Source organism: Dreissena polymorpha, chromosome 1, assembly GCF_020536995.1.
Source record: "Dreissena polymorpha isolate Duluth1 chromosome 1, UMN_Dpol_1.0, whole genome shotgun sequence".
NCBI classification, from domain to species: domain Eukaryota; kingdom Metazoa; phylum Mollusca; class Bivalvia; order Myida; family Dreissenidae; genus Dreissena; species Dreissena polymorpha.
In genome coordinates, this window is record NC_068355.1 from 78,280,932 (window position 1) to 78,297,385 (window position 16,454).

General features: G+C 36.2%; 1 protein-coding gene across 17 annotated transcripts in view; it reads left to right on the forward strand.

The window, feature by feature from the left end:
- LOC127836381 (inositol hexakisphosphate and diphosphoinositol-pentakisphosphate kinase 2-like) overlaps positions 1 to 13,703 on the forward strand; it is a 139,226-nt gene extending 125,523 nt beyond the window's left edge. For 11 of the 17 annotated variants that reach the window (XM_052363089.1, XM_052363080.1, XM_052363094.1 and 8 more), the window contains 4 exons: positions 831 to 848; positions 5,866 to 5,940; positions 11,720 to 11,911; positions 12,226 to 13,703. In XM_052363089.1, coding sequence (XP_052219049.1) covers positions 831 to 848; positions 5,866 to 5,940; positions 11,720 to 11,911; positions 12,226 to 12,761 — 821 coding nt within the window. In that variant the 3' untranslated portion in view covers positions 12,762 to 13,703. The remainder of the gene's footprint in view (positions 1 to 830; positions 849 to 5,865; positions 5,941 to 11,719; positions 11,912 to 12,225) is intronic. The other 6 variants (XM_052363022.1, XM_052363072.1, XM_052363066.1 and 3 more) reach the window with 4 other exon arrangements.
- The last annotated feature ends 2,751 nt before the right edge of the window (positions 13,704 to 16,454 follow it).

Here is a 16,454-nt window from a genome sequence, read left to right on the forward strand (position 1 = left end):
GAGCTGTCTTGAAGTCACATATTTAGCTAAATTGTTTGTTCCTTTGATCTTTCAATTGAGTTTGGAAATTGTACTGGTCTGTGGGAAAATAAGTGTGCCACAAGATGTTTTAGTTTAGCTTGTTATTTTGGCCGCGGTGCAACATTGAAACAAATGTAGAAGTTGCTTCTTACTGAGGATAATAGCAACCTTTCATTCGATATACATATGTATGTCAGCAGCTGTTAGTTCAATCCCTCATTGAAACATTCCAACAAATGCCCGAACCTACCTTTCATATGAGGCACTCCCACAAATGTCACATCTGGCCTTAATAATTGAATTGTGTGGTAATGAGCTGTTTTAATATTAGACAACCATACACACTCAATTCTGCAGGAACACCCACAAATGCCAAAACCTGCTCATAATCATCCATTGGGGATGGTATTGATCTGTTTTCATTTAAAATAAATATAATTACTTAGATTGAAGCATAGGTCATGCAAATGATCGAATTTTCTATTAGTTTTGACATTAAATTGCTTCAATGTATATTCATTTTTAGTAAGTGCTTAGTACAAAGTACTTGGCTGATGTCAGTTCATGTACAGAAAAGAAGAAAGAGATAAATTAAATTGGAAAGATACCTCTGATGTGGTGTTTTGTTATTAAACATGGTCTTATGGTCCCAAACAAGTTGAGTAAGTTCAGAGACATACTTAAACTCTAGGAATGTCTTGCTTGCAGTGTACACTGTAACTCCAATATAACGCGGTCAGTGGGGTCCAAGCCGCGAAACAGCGTTATAAACGGATCCGCATGATAATTTTTGAGCTCATTTATTGCAGGGGCTGTAAAAAAAACAGGTATAGTATAGCCTATAATATAGGCCCTGTTTATTGCCATGCTGTGTTGTCATCCGCAAATACATGCATATAAACCGAATCATATTGTTGACAGTATATATACCGCTTTTCTAATGTGCACATTAATCCGATAATCCAATAAAGTTACAACATCACTTAAAAAATGATAATCTTGAACATTTATGACAATAAATTTGTCTAAGAAATTCATAAACACAAAGCATATGCATACAACATTTTTAGAAGTGTAAAGAGAACAGTGCATTAAGGGGCAGAGCTTTCATTGGACGAGCGAAATTAAATTAGATTGAATGCAATACGATACATGTACAGTACAAAAAATGTTTTATTGCGTCATACGCAGCCATGCAAAAAACGTGTTTTCTGGGGACTTTCTGATACCGAGCAAAACTGAAAGTAAATCTCTTTGTTAACAAATACAGTGCGTGGTAAATAAATCATCTGGATTATTTCATTCATTTCTCGTACACAAAACTGCAAGATTAAATGCCTAAATACTAGAATGATAATGAATAACACAAAAACTTGTTTTATACTGTGCGCTGTATATTTCACAGCCGCTCTTTTAATATAGTCAAACTGCAATCATATCAAAGTAAGAATGTTTTAATCGTTTTGAATAACTTTAATTTTATAATTATCCCGCTTGCACTTAACTTATTGAAATTAGAGCACCATACCGCTCTGATAAGGAATACATATACATGTTATAAACACTGACACGCGAGTTTTTTGTACCTTTATTGACATTACACAACAGATTAACACCAATTAGCTGTCAGTGTCGTTGTCCTCGAAGCGATTAAAATCGGTTAAACAAACGGTTGAATAAAGCAATCAAAATGTGAACGCCGCCATCTTTGAATTTTATGAAAGTACATGAAGTTGCATAACATGGATTTGAATCAGAAATAGAAGGTTTGAGAAAAAACGGGATCCAAGCACCACCACCCCCCCCCCCCCACCTCCACCCCCCCCCCCCCCCCCCCCCCCCCGCCCCCACGCCCGCGTTATATTGGATTCAGCGTTATAACGGAGCGCGCTATATTGGAGTTACAGTGTATAGTGTGTATGTGAAATCATCATATAAATTGTAGCCACCACCCTCATTACAAATAAAAGGCAGTTATACTAGAATCAGCATGTTTGTTGTTTGTGCGTCTGATCCCAACACATCAACATACAATATTTAAGTTTGCAGATTAATCCTTATTAGTCCTCTACCCGTTTTAACGGAGGTGACTTATGGTTTTCGCTCTGTCTTCACACTTTTCTGGATCCTGCCATAACTTCAAAAGTTTTTAATATTTTTTCATGAAACTTGGAACATGGATAGATGTCAATATGGACATTATGCACGTCATTTCATTTTGTTCCTACGTCAAAAATTCTGGTTGCTATGGCAACAAATAGACTAGAAATACTGCTGAAAATGGTGGTTTTCTGGATCCTGCGATAACTTAAAGTTCTTAATATTTTTTCATGAAACTTGTAACATGGATAGATGGCAATATGGACATTATGCACGTCATTTCATTTTGTCAAAATTCTGGTTGCTATGGCAACAAATACATATTAAAAATATATCTGAAAATGATGGAATTTCTGACAATTATAGCCGGTAGGGGACATATTGCTTGACAATAGTCTTGTTATATGAAGTTTTGCATGTGCAAGCTACAAATAATGAATGGTACAACCATTTTTTAATGTAAGAATTATATGACTTTATCGTCATTGATTTGAACTTTAAGCAAAGTTTTTCTCTAAAATCACGCATTTCACATGTTTAACATGTGGTTTGTAACATCATTTAGTAGTCTTCTACAAAGGTTTGTCAATGTATACTACTGTTGTATAAACTGACTCGTGTCTTTTTATGTCAAATTTACTTTTAAAATATATTCCTGTCTAACCGTTGTGTTCGTTTTGGTATATACAATTGCCATATGGTTCTTTACAAAGACTTCTTAAAGACCATGCCCCTCCAGTCAAAACTGGACCGGGCTAGGGGTAACATGCAGCATTGGGATGAGGGGGTGGGAGGGGGAAGAGGTTTTCTTCATTGTTATTGTGACAATCTCTTGTTTAAGGCCTGTTAAATAGATTGAATTTTCTAATTATGAGTGTGAGATTTAAAGCTGAATATTGAAATAAAACTAACAAAATAAGTTATGATTTCGATCTCAAGATTTTGTTTTGAACTACTCTGGTGTTAAATTAAGGGTATATTAAAGTGATTGAAACTTTAAATGTTCACAAGGCTGGATTGTTGGGGAAATGCAAAAAACATCATGGTCATATTTTTTAAAACCTTCTGTTGAAAAGCTCAATACATTTGTGTGTTTCTTGAAAGTTTTTTTTGTGATTGCCTTATTTTTTATTATATTTATTTATTTACTAATAACAGTCTTTATTACTTTTGTATTACTTTTGTGAAGAATTCAGTGAAGATTACATTCTGCACCACCATGCTGATGGTGAGTAGGTACCCTGTATGAGACACATGCACACAGACATGGACCTAATGGATAGTATTAGTAACTCTGTCTGCTAAAAAATATCACCATCCACTGAAGGATACTTTATATATACATTTATAATACACTGTAAGATAATTAATGAAATACTTGTGCATTTTGGAATCAGAAACCAGATCATAATGTTGTGTAGTTAAAAAGTACCTTTTCGTAATAAGCAGTTAGAAAAAACAGACTTTAAATTAAGCTGTTAATATGCAAATTTCATCATTGCATGTAGATGTTGGAATTGGTCAATGTTATGTTTATGTTTGGAATATATACATGTAATTGGGTTGTTGTTGTTGCCTAGATAAATTATAAATGGAATATTTCATGAGTGTGGGGATTCTGATTTTTTTAGTTTTTAGCACTTCTGTTGATTGTGTCAAATTTTAATCCACACATAATGCCAGCTCCTAAAATACCAAGTCCAATAGGTTTAAAGTGTTACCTTTAATATTGTACCTTGATGGAAACTTAAGTCTACAATGCAGCTGACAATTACTGTGAGTTTTTATGTCCCCCACCACTATAGTGGGGACATATTGTTTTTGTTCTGTCTGTTGGTCTGTCTGTTGGTTTATTGGTTTGTTTGTTTGCACCAACTTTAACATTTGCAATTACTTTTGCAATATTGAAGATAGCAACTTCATATTTGGCATGCATGTGTATCTCATGGAGCTGCACATTTTTAGTGGTGAAAGGTCAAGGTCATCCATCAAGGTCAAAGGTCAAATATATAGCTTGAAAGCGGTGCAAAAGGGGACATAGTGTTTCTGACAAACACATATCTTGTTGCTGTAGTTTCTGCTCAACTACCCGTACATTTATTTTAGTTAATGATATGACCTGTGTCATGCGAAAATGGATCTTACATCATATGCAGCCAGCATAACTCTAGTCTCTAGACCAGCCTTCTCATCCCCGTCAGGTCAGGAGCTACACTGTCTGTTAATGAAACACCAAAACCTTGTGTGACTCTTGCCAACAGGGTAGCTATTGACCAGACTGTGCAATCGCGCAGGCTTGTCTGGAGCAATGCTGTTGCCCATGATATAAAACAATTTTTCACATGAAAATGCAAAGGATAAAGATAAGGTCAAATAAGGAAAATATGTGAATATGTTATATAACTGGGTATGGCAAATAATACTATTTGTATTAATTGTTTTGAACAATACTAAGTTTGTGTGCATGTGTTTTAAAGTGGGTAAAGGAGTGTCTTGTGTAGTGAATTTTGCTGTTATTTGCTATTATATTTTCCTTTAAGACTACTAGCCTTCATAAGCCAGTTCATTACTTTTCTTTATTTTGTTGCTGTGAAAAACCTGTTTTTGGGAATACTTCTGTTGGATTTAAATGAATTGTATAACATCTAACAGACTAACCTGTATATCACCTTGAAGGATAAATAAAGTTGATTGGGTGCCTTTCCCTTATGAGAATTTGTGTGTTTACGCTATGAAATGATTGCGTGAAATTTCTATATACGGGTATTTGACCTCATAATTGTTCGTGTCAAAGTTCGTGTTTTGGTATTCAAATTTAAACATGGTTTCCCCTCAAACTTAAATAGTTATAAAAGTATCATGATCAAACTTGGTCTCTAATCATGGTGTGGATAAAATGCCAAGTATGATTACTAGCCTGATTTTCAGAAGCTCATTTGAATAATTATAGCCCTTGAATAAGCCAAACTGGCATAGGCATTTTTTTCCGCTTTCTAATTCTAGATAAATGTGACCCAGACCTTAAATGGGTATATTTTGTTACCAGTTGGCATTCTTAAAACTTGAACATAAAAATTATTTTTGACATTTAAATTTAGGTGATCAATGAACAAACTGTAGACCACCAGACATTTCACAGACAACAGTGCCTGTGTGAACTCAAGTATTTTGATTATGTGTTTAGTTTTCAGGTAATTTTAATCCTGTGCTTCTTTACCTTAAATTGCTGTGAATTTTTTAAGGTTTTAAGAAATCACTTGCTTACATTGTTGGTGAGAATGTATTATTTTAAAGAAAAGCGAAATAAGTATCAATATTATTTTATAATATGCAATTAACTACCACATAAGCCAATATATTTAACATGATGGCTATTTCAAATGTTTGATTGCTCTGGATCAACTGCATTTGCATTTGCTTGCTTATATGTTGGTTGTTTGCCACATGAGCAAACAATGAAAAACTAAAGTTTAAATTAACATTCAAACATTTATCTATTCAGAACAATATGAAAGCACAAAAGGACATGTGAATATTACTTAGTCACATTAATTAAACAATACTAGTATATGCGACATGATTTCTTTAACTGTAATTTTGCAGTGGCTGCATAGAGATTGAATAATGTAGTTGAACAATGCTATAGCCTTTAATAGTGTTAGCTGGCTATATTTCCTGTATATCACTGAGTACCCGTTGCACCTTTAAGCTTTCTTCAGTTGTGTTTATTATCACAATTTGTAGATAGCAGCCACACAATGAGACAGGGCCAAGTATTCAGAATGGCCTCTTACAGCTCCCCATCCCTCTCTGAGTTGGGTATGTCCCCTAGTTCCTGTAATCCTGCCCACCATGCTAACTCTCATTTGGCAAATATGATGCGTCTCCTGTTCAAACTTAACCATACATGTTTTGAGCTTGTCTATTCACTGTCTAGTCTGCGCTATACTTTTGCCCATTTGTTGGCATCTGTGTAATGCTCTGGGTAAGGTAAATGTGCATGTCTCCACATCATATTCTACAGTTATTCACTTGAAACTGGATGCATGTGTGTAAGCTTATCATATGTGGTCACTGACAGATACATTACTCTGACTTGAATATTAGCAGAAGTATGCCTTTTTCTTTTATTAGCTCACCTGATTGCTCAGGTGAGCTTTTGTGACCGGTCTTTGTCCGTCGTATGTCTGTCCGTTCGTCTGTTAACATTTGCTCGTAAAAACTCTAGAGGCCACATTTCTTGTCCCATCTTCATGAAACTTGGTCAGAAGCTTTGTCCCAATGGAATCTCGGCCGAGTTCGAAACTGGGTTTTGCCCGGTCAAAAACTAGGTCACTAGGTCAAAAAAAAGAAAAACCTTGTAAACACTGTAGAAGTCACATTTCATGCCCAATCTTCATGTAACTTTGTCAAAATGTATGTCTAAATGATATCTTGGTTGAGTTCAAAAGTGGTTCCGATCCGTTGAAAAACATGGCCACCAGTGGGCGGGGCAGTTTTCCTGATTTGGCTATAGAGAAACCTTGTAAACACTCTAGAAGTCCCAATTTTTGCCCAATCATCATGAAAGTTGGTCAAAACATTGGTTCAATTGATGTCTCGGACGAGTTCGAAAATGATTGAGATCGGTGAAAAAACATGGCCGCCAGTGGGCGGGGCATTTTTCTCTATATGTATATTGTGGCAGTTTTCCCTATTTGGCTATAGAGAAACCTTGTAAACACTCTGGAAGTCACAATTTTTGGCCAATCATCATAAAAAGTTGACCCTATTGATTATAGGTCACTTGGTCAAAGGTCAAGGTCACAGTGCCAAAAAACGTATTCACACAATGGCTGTTTAGGTCACGGTGACTAAACTTACATTGATCATGACTCGCAGATGAAATAATGATGAAACTTGACCAGGATGTTTGTCTGGACAATATCTAGGTCAAGTTTGACATTTGGTAAAGATTAAATGAACCGACTCCTCTCAGGTGAGCGAACTAGGGCCATCTTGGTCCTCTTGTTAGCTTTATAAGCTTTTGTGATCGTCTGTCGCCAACATTTTGCCTTGTGAACACTCTAGAGGCCATATTTATTGTCCGATCTTCATGAAACTTGGTCAGAACATTTGTCCCATTGATACCTCGACTGAGTTTGAAACTGGGTCATTCTGGGTCAAAAACTAGGTCACTAGGTCAAAAAAAAGAAAAACCTTGTGAACACTGTAGAAGTCACATTTGATGGCAAATCTTCATGTAACTTTGTCAAAATGTTTGTCTAAATGTGTCTTGTTCTGACAAAACTGGGCATAATGCATGTGCGTAAAGTGCCGTCCCAGATTAGCCTGTGCAGTCCGCACAGGCTTATCAGGGACGACACTTTCCGCATAAACTTGATTTTCGGTAAGAAAGGACTTCCTTCAAACTAAAAATACCATAAAAGCGGAAAGTGTCGTCCCTGATTAGCCTGTGCGGACTGCACAAGCTAATCTGGAACGACACTTTACACACAAGCATTAAGCCCAGTTTTCTCAAAACAAGACACAAATGATATGTTGGTTGAGTTCAAAAATGGTTCCGGTCCGTTGAAAAACATGGCCGCCAGGGGGCGGGGCAATATTCCTTATATGGCTATAGAGAAACCTTCTGAACACTAGAAGTCACAATTTTTGCCCAATCATCATGTAACTTGGTAGAAACATTGGTTTCATTTATATCTCGGACGAGTTCGAAAATGGTCCAGATCGGTGAAAAAACATGGCCACCAGGGGGGGGGGGCAGTTTTCTCTATATGTATACATGTATAGTGAAAACATGTGAACACTCTAGAAGTCACATTTTTGGTCCAATCTTCATGATATTTGGTCAGAACATGTCTTTTCTGGATATGACGGTTGAGTTAGAAAATGGTTATGTTTGCTTGAAAATCATGGCTGCCAAGGGGCGGGGCATTTTTCCTTATATGGCTATAGTAAAATCTTGTTAACATTCTAGAGGCCACATTTATTGTTTGATCTTCATGAAACTTGGTCAGAAGAATTATCCCAATAATATCTTGGACGAGTTTGAAAATGATGCCGGTTGGTTGAAAAACATGGCTGCCAGGGGGCGGGGCATTTTTCCTTATATGGCTATAGTAAAACCTTGTTAACACTCTAGAGTCCACATTTATTTTCCGATCTTCGCGAAACTTGCTCAGACGATTTTTTCCAATAATATCTTGGATGAGTTCAAAAATGGTAACCTTTACTTGAAAAACATGGCTGCCAAGGGGCGGGGCATTTTTCCTTTTATGGCTGTATATGGCTATAGTAAAATCTTGTTAACACTCTGGAGGCCACATTTATTGTCCAATCTAAATGAAACTTGGTCAGAAGATTCATCCCAATAATATCTTGGAAGAATTCGAAAATGATGCCGGTTTGTTGAAAAACATGGCCACCAGGGGCAGGGCATTTTTCTTTATATGGCTATAGTTAAACCTTGTTTACACTCTAGAGGCCACTTTTATTTTCCAATCTTCATGAAACTTGGTAGGAAGATTTGTCCTAATGATATCTTGGATGAGTTTGAAAATGGAAACCTTTGCTTGAAAAACATGGCTGTCAAGGGGCGGGGCATTTTTCCTTATATGGCTATATATGGCTATAGTAAAATCTTGTTAACACTCAAGAGGCCACATTTATTGTCCAATCTTCATGAAACTTGGTCAGAAGATTCATCCCAATAATATCTTAGAAGAGTTCAAAAATGATGCCCTTTGGTTGAAAAACATGGCCGCCAGGGGACGGGGCATTTTTAACCAGGTTTTCCGAAGGAAAAAACTGATTATTAGATTGGCGATGTAGGCTGGTGGGCTGGCTGGCAGGCGGAACAAGCTTGTCCGGGCCATAACCTTGTCGTTCATTGTCAGATTTTAAAATCATTTCGCACATTTGTTCACCATCATTAGACAGTGTATCCCGCGAAAGAATTACGTCGATATCTCCAAGGTCAAGGTCACAATTTGAGTTTGAAGGTCAACAATGGCCATAAATGAGCTTGTCTGGGCCATTTCTATGTCATTCATTGTGACATTTTAAAATCATTTGGCACATCTTTTCACCATTATTGGACGGTGTGTCGCGTGAAAGAATTAAGTCGATATCTCCAAGGTCAAGGTAACAATTTGAGTTTGAAGGTCAAAAATGGCCATAAATGAGCTTGTCCAGGCCATTACTTTGTGATTCATGGTGAGATTTTTAAATCATTTGGCACAATTGTTCACCATCATTAGACGGTGTGTTGCGCGAAAAAATCATGTTGATATCTCCAAGGTCAAGGTCACAATTTGAGTTTGGAGGTAAAAAATGGCCATAAATGAGCTTGTCCGGGCCATTACTATGTCATTCATTGTGACATTTTAAAATCATTTGGCACATTTGTTTACCATTATTGGAAGGTGTGTCGTGCGAAAGAATTACGTCAATATCTCCAAGGTCAAGGTCGCCACAACTAAAAATAGATTGATTTTGAAACAACTATGTAACTATGAACAATCAGTAACAATGCACATTTTGATTTTGAGTTGTCTCTCTTTATCAGACTTTTTTTTCCTAATTGATATCAAGGTCAATTTTACACAAGGGGGTTAACAATACACATTTTGAATTTTCTCCCTTTATCAGACTTTGTTTTCAACTGAAAACCTGGTTTTGTGACAATTTTGTCCCTTGTTCCTTATATGGTTATAGTAAAACCTTGTTAACACTCTAGAGGCGACATTTATTGTCCAATCTTCATGAAATTTTGTCAGAAGATTGGTCTCAATGATGTCTTGGATGAGTTTCAATATAATTATGTTTGCTTGAAAAACATGGCTTCCAAAGGGTGGTCTTCATGAAACTTGGTCAGAAGATTTGTCCCAATAATATCTTGTTATCTCAGGTGAGCGACTTTGGGCCTTTCAGGCCCTCTTGTACATCTCTTTTTCTGCATGAGATCTTGAAATAAAGCTTTATATACAGGTAGATATTAAACCAGGGTGCATTTTCATATGCTAGAATTATTAGCTGACCATACATCAATAACTTACCTTTTAGTTTTGAAGGTTATTTAACACTATACAATTATTTCATATTTATAATGCTCACTTTTTGCCTTTTGTTACATTAAATGAAATCCATATGAAAGTCTTGTTTGTTTGTTTGTTTTATGAGTAAGGTTAATGTCTTACCTTGACCTGTGTGAAAGAAATGTTCAATGTTTCTGTTTGGAGAGGGGATACAAACATATTTTGGAAGTTTTTCATTTGACTTGTAGTGATCCCTATAAATTCAAGTTAAAAAATAAATAATATTACATACTTGAATATTTTCATCCTGGCAGTGATGTAACTTGAACTTGTTACTTATGCAAAATAGTTTTGCCCTGTGATCAGGCTCAGCTTTCTTTTTGCAGTCTACTGGTTGATTGCTAACTTAAGACACCATAAACTTGTTTGAGATGCATACTTGTATTCCACTTGCACCAGTTCATGGTTATGTGTTTCTGTGTTGTTTGTCTGTGTCCACACAGTTGCCACCTGTGTATGTACCAGGCCTACAGTAATGTACCATTCCGGGATGTCACACACACACAGTGTGCGTGCGTGCTTGTGTTTTAAATAACATTTCATGTATTGACCTAACAAACCATACCTTCCTTAATGGAAATAAATAATTAAAATAGCAAGAAAATAAGATAAATAAAAAAGTGTGCATTCCCTTGGGTTTTGAACTCATTACCTTTGGTGCAAACATAATAACTCCCACTGTTCCACAAAGGCTTCTGAAATTAACAGTATATGTTGAAAGCAGCATATTTTTAACGCATTGTTGGTAATTTAGATCTTTTTGAAATTATAAATGACAAAGGTTGTGTTTGCTATTTGGTGTACTACAGTTAAAATTAATAATCAAGTTTAAAAGCTAAAATAAATTAGAAGATTCTTATTTCACTATCACATTTTATACCATAGTTTATATTTGGATTTGTTTCCTATTTTAGTTCAAGTATTGAGTACTGACATTAATTTGAAAGCAAGTCAAAGCAAGAAATATTCATCCTTCAGCGAGTACATTATATATTATTTTCATTTTGTCAGGTGTCTTGTTTTTTACATCGTAGATATATGTTTGCCATCAATGGGCTTAAAAGTTAATGTATCATGTCAGTCTTGTTAGGAGCTACCCTGTCTGCTAGTGTAAACATGAAACCTTGCATGTATTGATAGCACATTGCAACATTGCAAGGCTTCAAACCCATTTTTAGGTTGCAGGATCAACGGGGTGCACAGGGGTTTACACATGGGCTGGACAGAATGTAAACACACTGTTTAGAACTTTAATTGTTATCAGGTTATTTGTTTTCATTTAAGTGTTTTTGCCCACATAAATTCAGATAATGTAAACAATTATTTAAATTTTAGCAAACATATGAACCATCTCATGAAAACCTTTTAGGGCCTATTAGTCTTCATTTTCCTCATGCTGCAGCCACTTTCAAGTTTGTAATAGATGATATCGTAGATTATAACCTTAACAACATGCTGTGAACATAATTTATCAAAACTTCCCTTTTTGAATGTTTCAGCGTTTGATGGTTTCAACATGGTTCCCTCTCTGAAGCCACTGGAAACGCTGCACAACAATCTCACAATGAAGGACATGGACATCTTCCTGAGGCGGGCCACTTGCAACAAGTTTTTTACACCTGTCAACTCTCCCATGTATGGCCCCACTGCAATAACCTCCTCAAAATGGCCTGAGTATCCCAAACCAAGATGTAAGTCTTGTTCTCTTAAATGACAACAAAACTCTATTCTACAATTATTTGAACATGCTTGCAGGATGTTTGCTCACAGTATTTGCACTTATATTCACCTTTATGAATTTGGGCTCAAGAACCACATCACTACAATAAAGGTTAAACTTAAAGAGAAAAAATACACACTGAAAAATCATGGATTTTAAAGTTTTTACTTTAATTTTGTTGGGAAAAAGTCACCGTTTGTGGGAGCTCTATTTGTAAAAGTCAGTTTGACAAAAATGTTATTTCTACTCCTTGAATTGAAATAACCATTATTGTCTTTATTGTAGCAACTAGTGGCATAAGTCTGCCATCATCCTGCAGCTCCAGTGCTGGACCATCTTCACCAATCACATCTTCCACTCCTGTGGATTTCTTCAATAAAGTCAAACTCTATATTATGGATAATACTAAAAATGATCCTATGGATAATTACCTGCCTGAACAAGATCCGTCTCAGTCATCGTCCAATCAGAAACCAGAATTTAGTCATCAGACGGCTGCTCAGCCAGTTAAAACATGTGCTCAAAATAGTTCTATTCCATTGGCTGAACAAACTAGTCAGGTGACTCAGAGTCAACCAATAAAAATCTTGAATCAGAATTCATTGCTCCAGCAGTCAGAAATGCAGACAGGTTCCCCTGGAAATGCTGCTATTGGGAGCAGCAGTGGTGCTGCCCCAGGGCCTCAGTCCGCTTTCAAAGTTGTCAGCCGAGCAAACAGTCAGAAGTCCTCCATGTTTTATGTGTCACAAGTTTCTGAGGACAGCTTGAAAGTTAAAAAGAATCCAGAATCAAATGTTCTTGAAGATAAAAACAACACTTAAAATGCTGTTTATTATGTGATCAATTATGCAACTTATGTTTTGTAGGTGGTGTGTTTTTCCACTTTGTGTTTCACCACGGGAGGCGGAAAACTACAACGGGCGAGGCATGGTATGGTATTGCGCAAGGGGGGGTTAGAGGGTTAAGGTTAGGGTTAGGGTTAGTGTTAGGGGTCGGGTTAGGGTTTGGGTTAGCCTAAACCCAACCCTAACCCTAACCCGACCCCTAACCCTTACCCTAACCCTTTTTTGGGGTTATCACCCCTGACCATGCCTCGCCCGTTGTAGTTTTCCGCCTCCCGTTTCACCACAAGGCAAAAGTTGCACAGAGGGGTGTTTGTTTTATGATGAAACCTAAACTGAACAGTTAAGACAGTTTGTTAGTGTTAAATGTTAAGAATTCCTAACACAGGTCTTTCATATTGTACTAGTACCAGGTTGTCAGGCTCAGTGATTGTGGCACATCTCACAGACAGCTGATTTGGATTTGATCTTGGCATTCCACTAAGACCTATATATATATATTATATATCACAGATAAATGGGTCATGTCTAAACATGTTTATTGAGAGGTACTCGACTCTTGATTAGGGTTACAGAAAATTGGCTCTAAAGTATGTAATCTAGTCATTTTTGTTTTTAGGAATTTTTTTAATATTGCCTTGCCTTTTTCCGAGGTAAGGCAAGACATCATTTAGGTCTCTAAGTTTATTTACTATAATAATAGAAAGTCGAATTTGTTTGGCTCTTAGTTTGTTTAACTGGAACCTGGTTTACATGGTATCATTGTGTCCAGATGGTAATACTTGTGTGTCTTTAATGCAGATGTATGTAACTGACACAATCAAGAATGTGAAATTGCTCTTTTGTTTATAAGATTTTTAATGTCATTCTATTGCATTTTTACCAACTGTTATAGAGATAAACTTACATGAATGCTGGAAACCCTTGTTTTGGTGCATAATGAATATTATGGTTGTTTATGTTACACTGTTCTGTTTTTGTTGGGAAATATCAGCTTTTTGAAAACAATAATTCCCTGTTGCAAACTGTAATAGAAAGGGTTAAAGTTGTATTAATTGTTCACTGTTTTACTGTAAAATGACTTGTTTTACGTCAAGTTATTAATTTTGCAAATTCCTCTAATTGAACTTAATTTTGTGTTCTATTATTGGGGAAAAAAGCATGCAATTAAAAGAAAATGTGTTAATTTTGGGAGATTTTCATTACTGGACTATCAAAGAAAATGTTTTCACAATTGGCACAGTCACTGGTGAATATAGTATTGTCACTTGTAAATCAAATTGATAATCAACAGAAAACAACCAATATTCAATTTTAGTTGTTGCAGCCAAACAATCTTCTTATGGAACACAGTTCACATTATTTTTAGCTCCTCTATTTTTTGAAAAAAAATTATGAGCTAATGTCATCACTTTGGCGTCAGCGTCAGCGTCCGGTTAAGTTTTGCATTTAGGTCCACTTTTCTCATTAAGTATGCTATTGCATTCAAACTTGATACACTAACTTACTATCATGAGGGGACTGGGCAGGCAAAGTAAGATAACTCTGGCGTGCATTTTGACAGAATTATGTGCCCTTTTTATACTTAGAAAATTGAAAGTTTTGGTTAAGTTTTGTGTTTTGGTCCATTTTATTCCTTAAGTATCAAAGCTATTGCTTTCATACTTGCAACACTTACTAACTATCATAAGGGGACTGTGCAGGCAAAGTTATGTAACTCTAACTGGCATTTTGACAGAATTATATGCCCTTTTTATACTTAGAAAATTGAAAATTTGGTTAAGTTTTGTGTTTAGGTTAACTTTATTCCTAAAGTAACAAAGCTATTGCTTTCATTCTTGCAACACTTACTAACTATAATAAGGGGACTGTGCAGGCAAAGTTTTGTAACTCTAACTGGCATTTTGATGGAATTATGGGCCCTGTTGTTGTTGTTTTTTTGGAAACATGGTTAAAAAACACAAATATTTTTTAGTATTTTTATATTTTTGAAATACCGTCCAACCACCCCCCCCCCCCCCAAGCCTCCCCCCCCCCCCCCCCAAAAAAAAAAAAATTTTTTTTTTTTGCATTTTGCATTTTTGGAAGATAATGTAATAAATGACCACACCCCCACACTATACACCCCCCTCCACTCCACCCCTCCCTCCTTTGTAATTGAAATTAAGATAGGTCCCTTCACCTTTAAAAAGAAAAATAGATGAGCGGTCTGCACCCGCTAGGCGGTGTTCTTGTTTAATATTCATATCACAATTGTGTGCATCACATAACATTACATGATTGTCTTAGATTTTTAATTTATTTCTTAGTATGAAGTGCTTTTGTCATGTTTTAATTGATGAAAAGTTGTTTTAATTAGCTTGTTTTCAGTATTATTTATGTAATACTTTTTCTGTTAAAAAAATAAAGCATTGATTATAATGACTATGTTTATTGTCCTTTAAACCTTGTATATGTTTTACCAGAGGGAGTATATGTTTGCCAACTGTCTGTCAGTCTCAAAAGTGAACTTTGTAATATCTTTTATTGTAGCAAAGTTACTTTTATGAAACTATTTTTTCTTGTTAAATGTGTCTGAATTGCCATGTTGTAGTGCACACATACACACACACACACACACATTCCACCAGACGATCAAAGGTCAGATCGCTGTTAATACAAATAAAAACTGTGTTAAAGCTTAAAATATACCGTTAAGCATTCAGTAAGCCATTCATGTGTCTTTCCCTCTGTTCACCCATCTGTCCGGTCCCAGATACTGAATACTTAAAAGAGCATACGGGTTTTGCATTGGACTTTGTATACACGTGTAGAGTGAAATATTAATATGAAATGTAGATTATCTGTTATTGCTCCTTGTAACTGCTACTTGTTTCAATCGAAAATGTGCAGTAAACAATTCTGTTTACATTTTAAATTGTATTTAATGGTAAGGATTGTTACAAAAAATTATTAAAACTTTTTTTCTTTCTTTTTATTCATATTTAAATAAATTGCATTGTGCCATCACATTCAACATCTTTTTCACAACTGCAGAAAAGATTCTTTCATATGTTGAATTGATCTGCCTTACTACAAATGGTTTGAAAGCATTTGTTCTTAAAAGTGTCATCTGTGCAAAAGCATGCCTGCCAGTTTGGCTTATGGGACACCTTTACAACATCATATTATCCAATTTGTATCGTATATGATGGTGGTTTTGAGAAAAACAATGGCTGCCATTTGATAAGTTTCATTCGAAAGAGTCTTATGTCAAATGCGGCTAGAGTAGCTCCAGTCCAGCAAGCGCATCCCGGCGGTTTGTCTAGGAGCTACCCTGTCTGCTTATGAGACCACAAAACCTTGGGTGACTTCATAGGGGACAGTGTAGCTCCCATCCACACTGTACAGGCAGGTCTGGAGCTATGCTGGCACATATGGTCTGTGACAAGGGGGTTTAATGCATTTGCGTTAAGTGTCGTCCCAGATTAGCCTGTGCAGTCTGCACAAGCTAATTAGGGATGACTCTTTACGATTGTATGAGGGTTTTTTCATTTACAGAAAGTCTCTTGGCAAAAATCCAGTTTAGGTGGAAAGTTTTGTCCCTGATTAGCCTGTGTGGACTGCACAGGCTAATCTGGGACGACACTTTATGCACGTGCATTCAACTCCCTTTTTACAGAGCACCTCTGA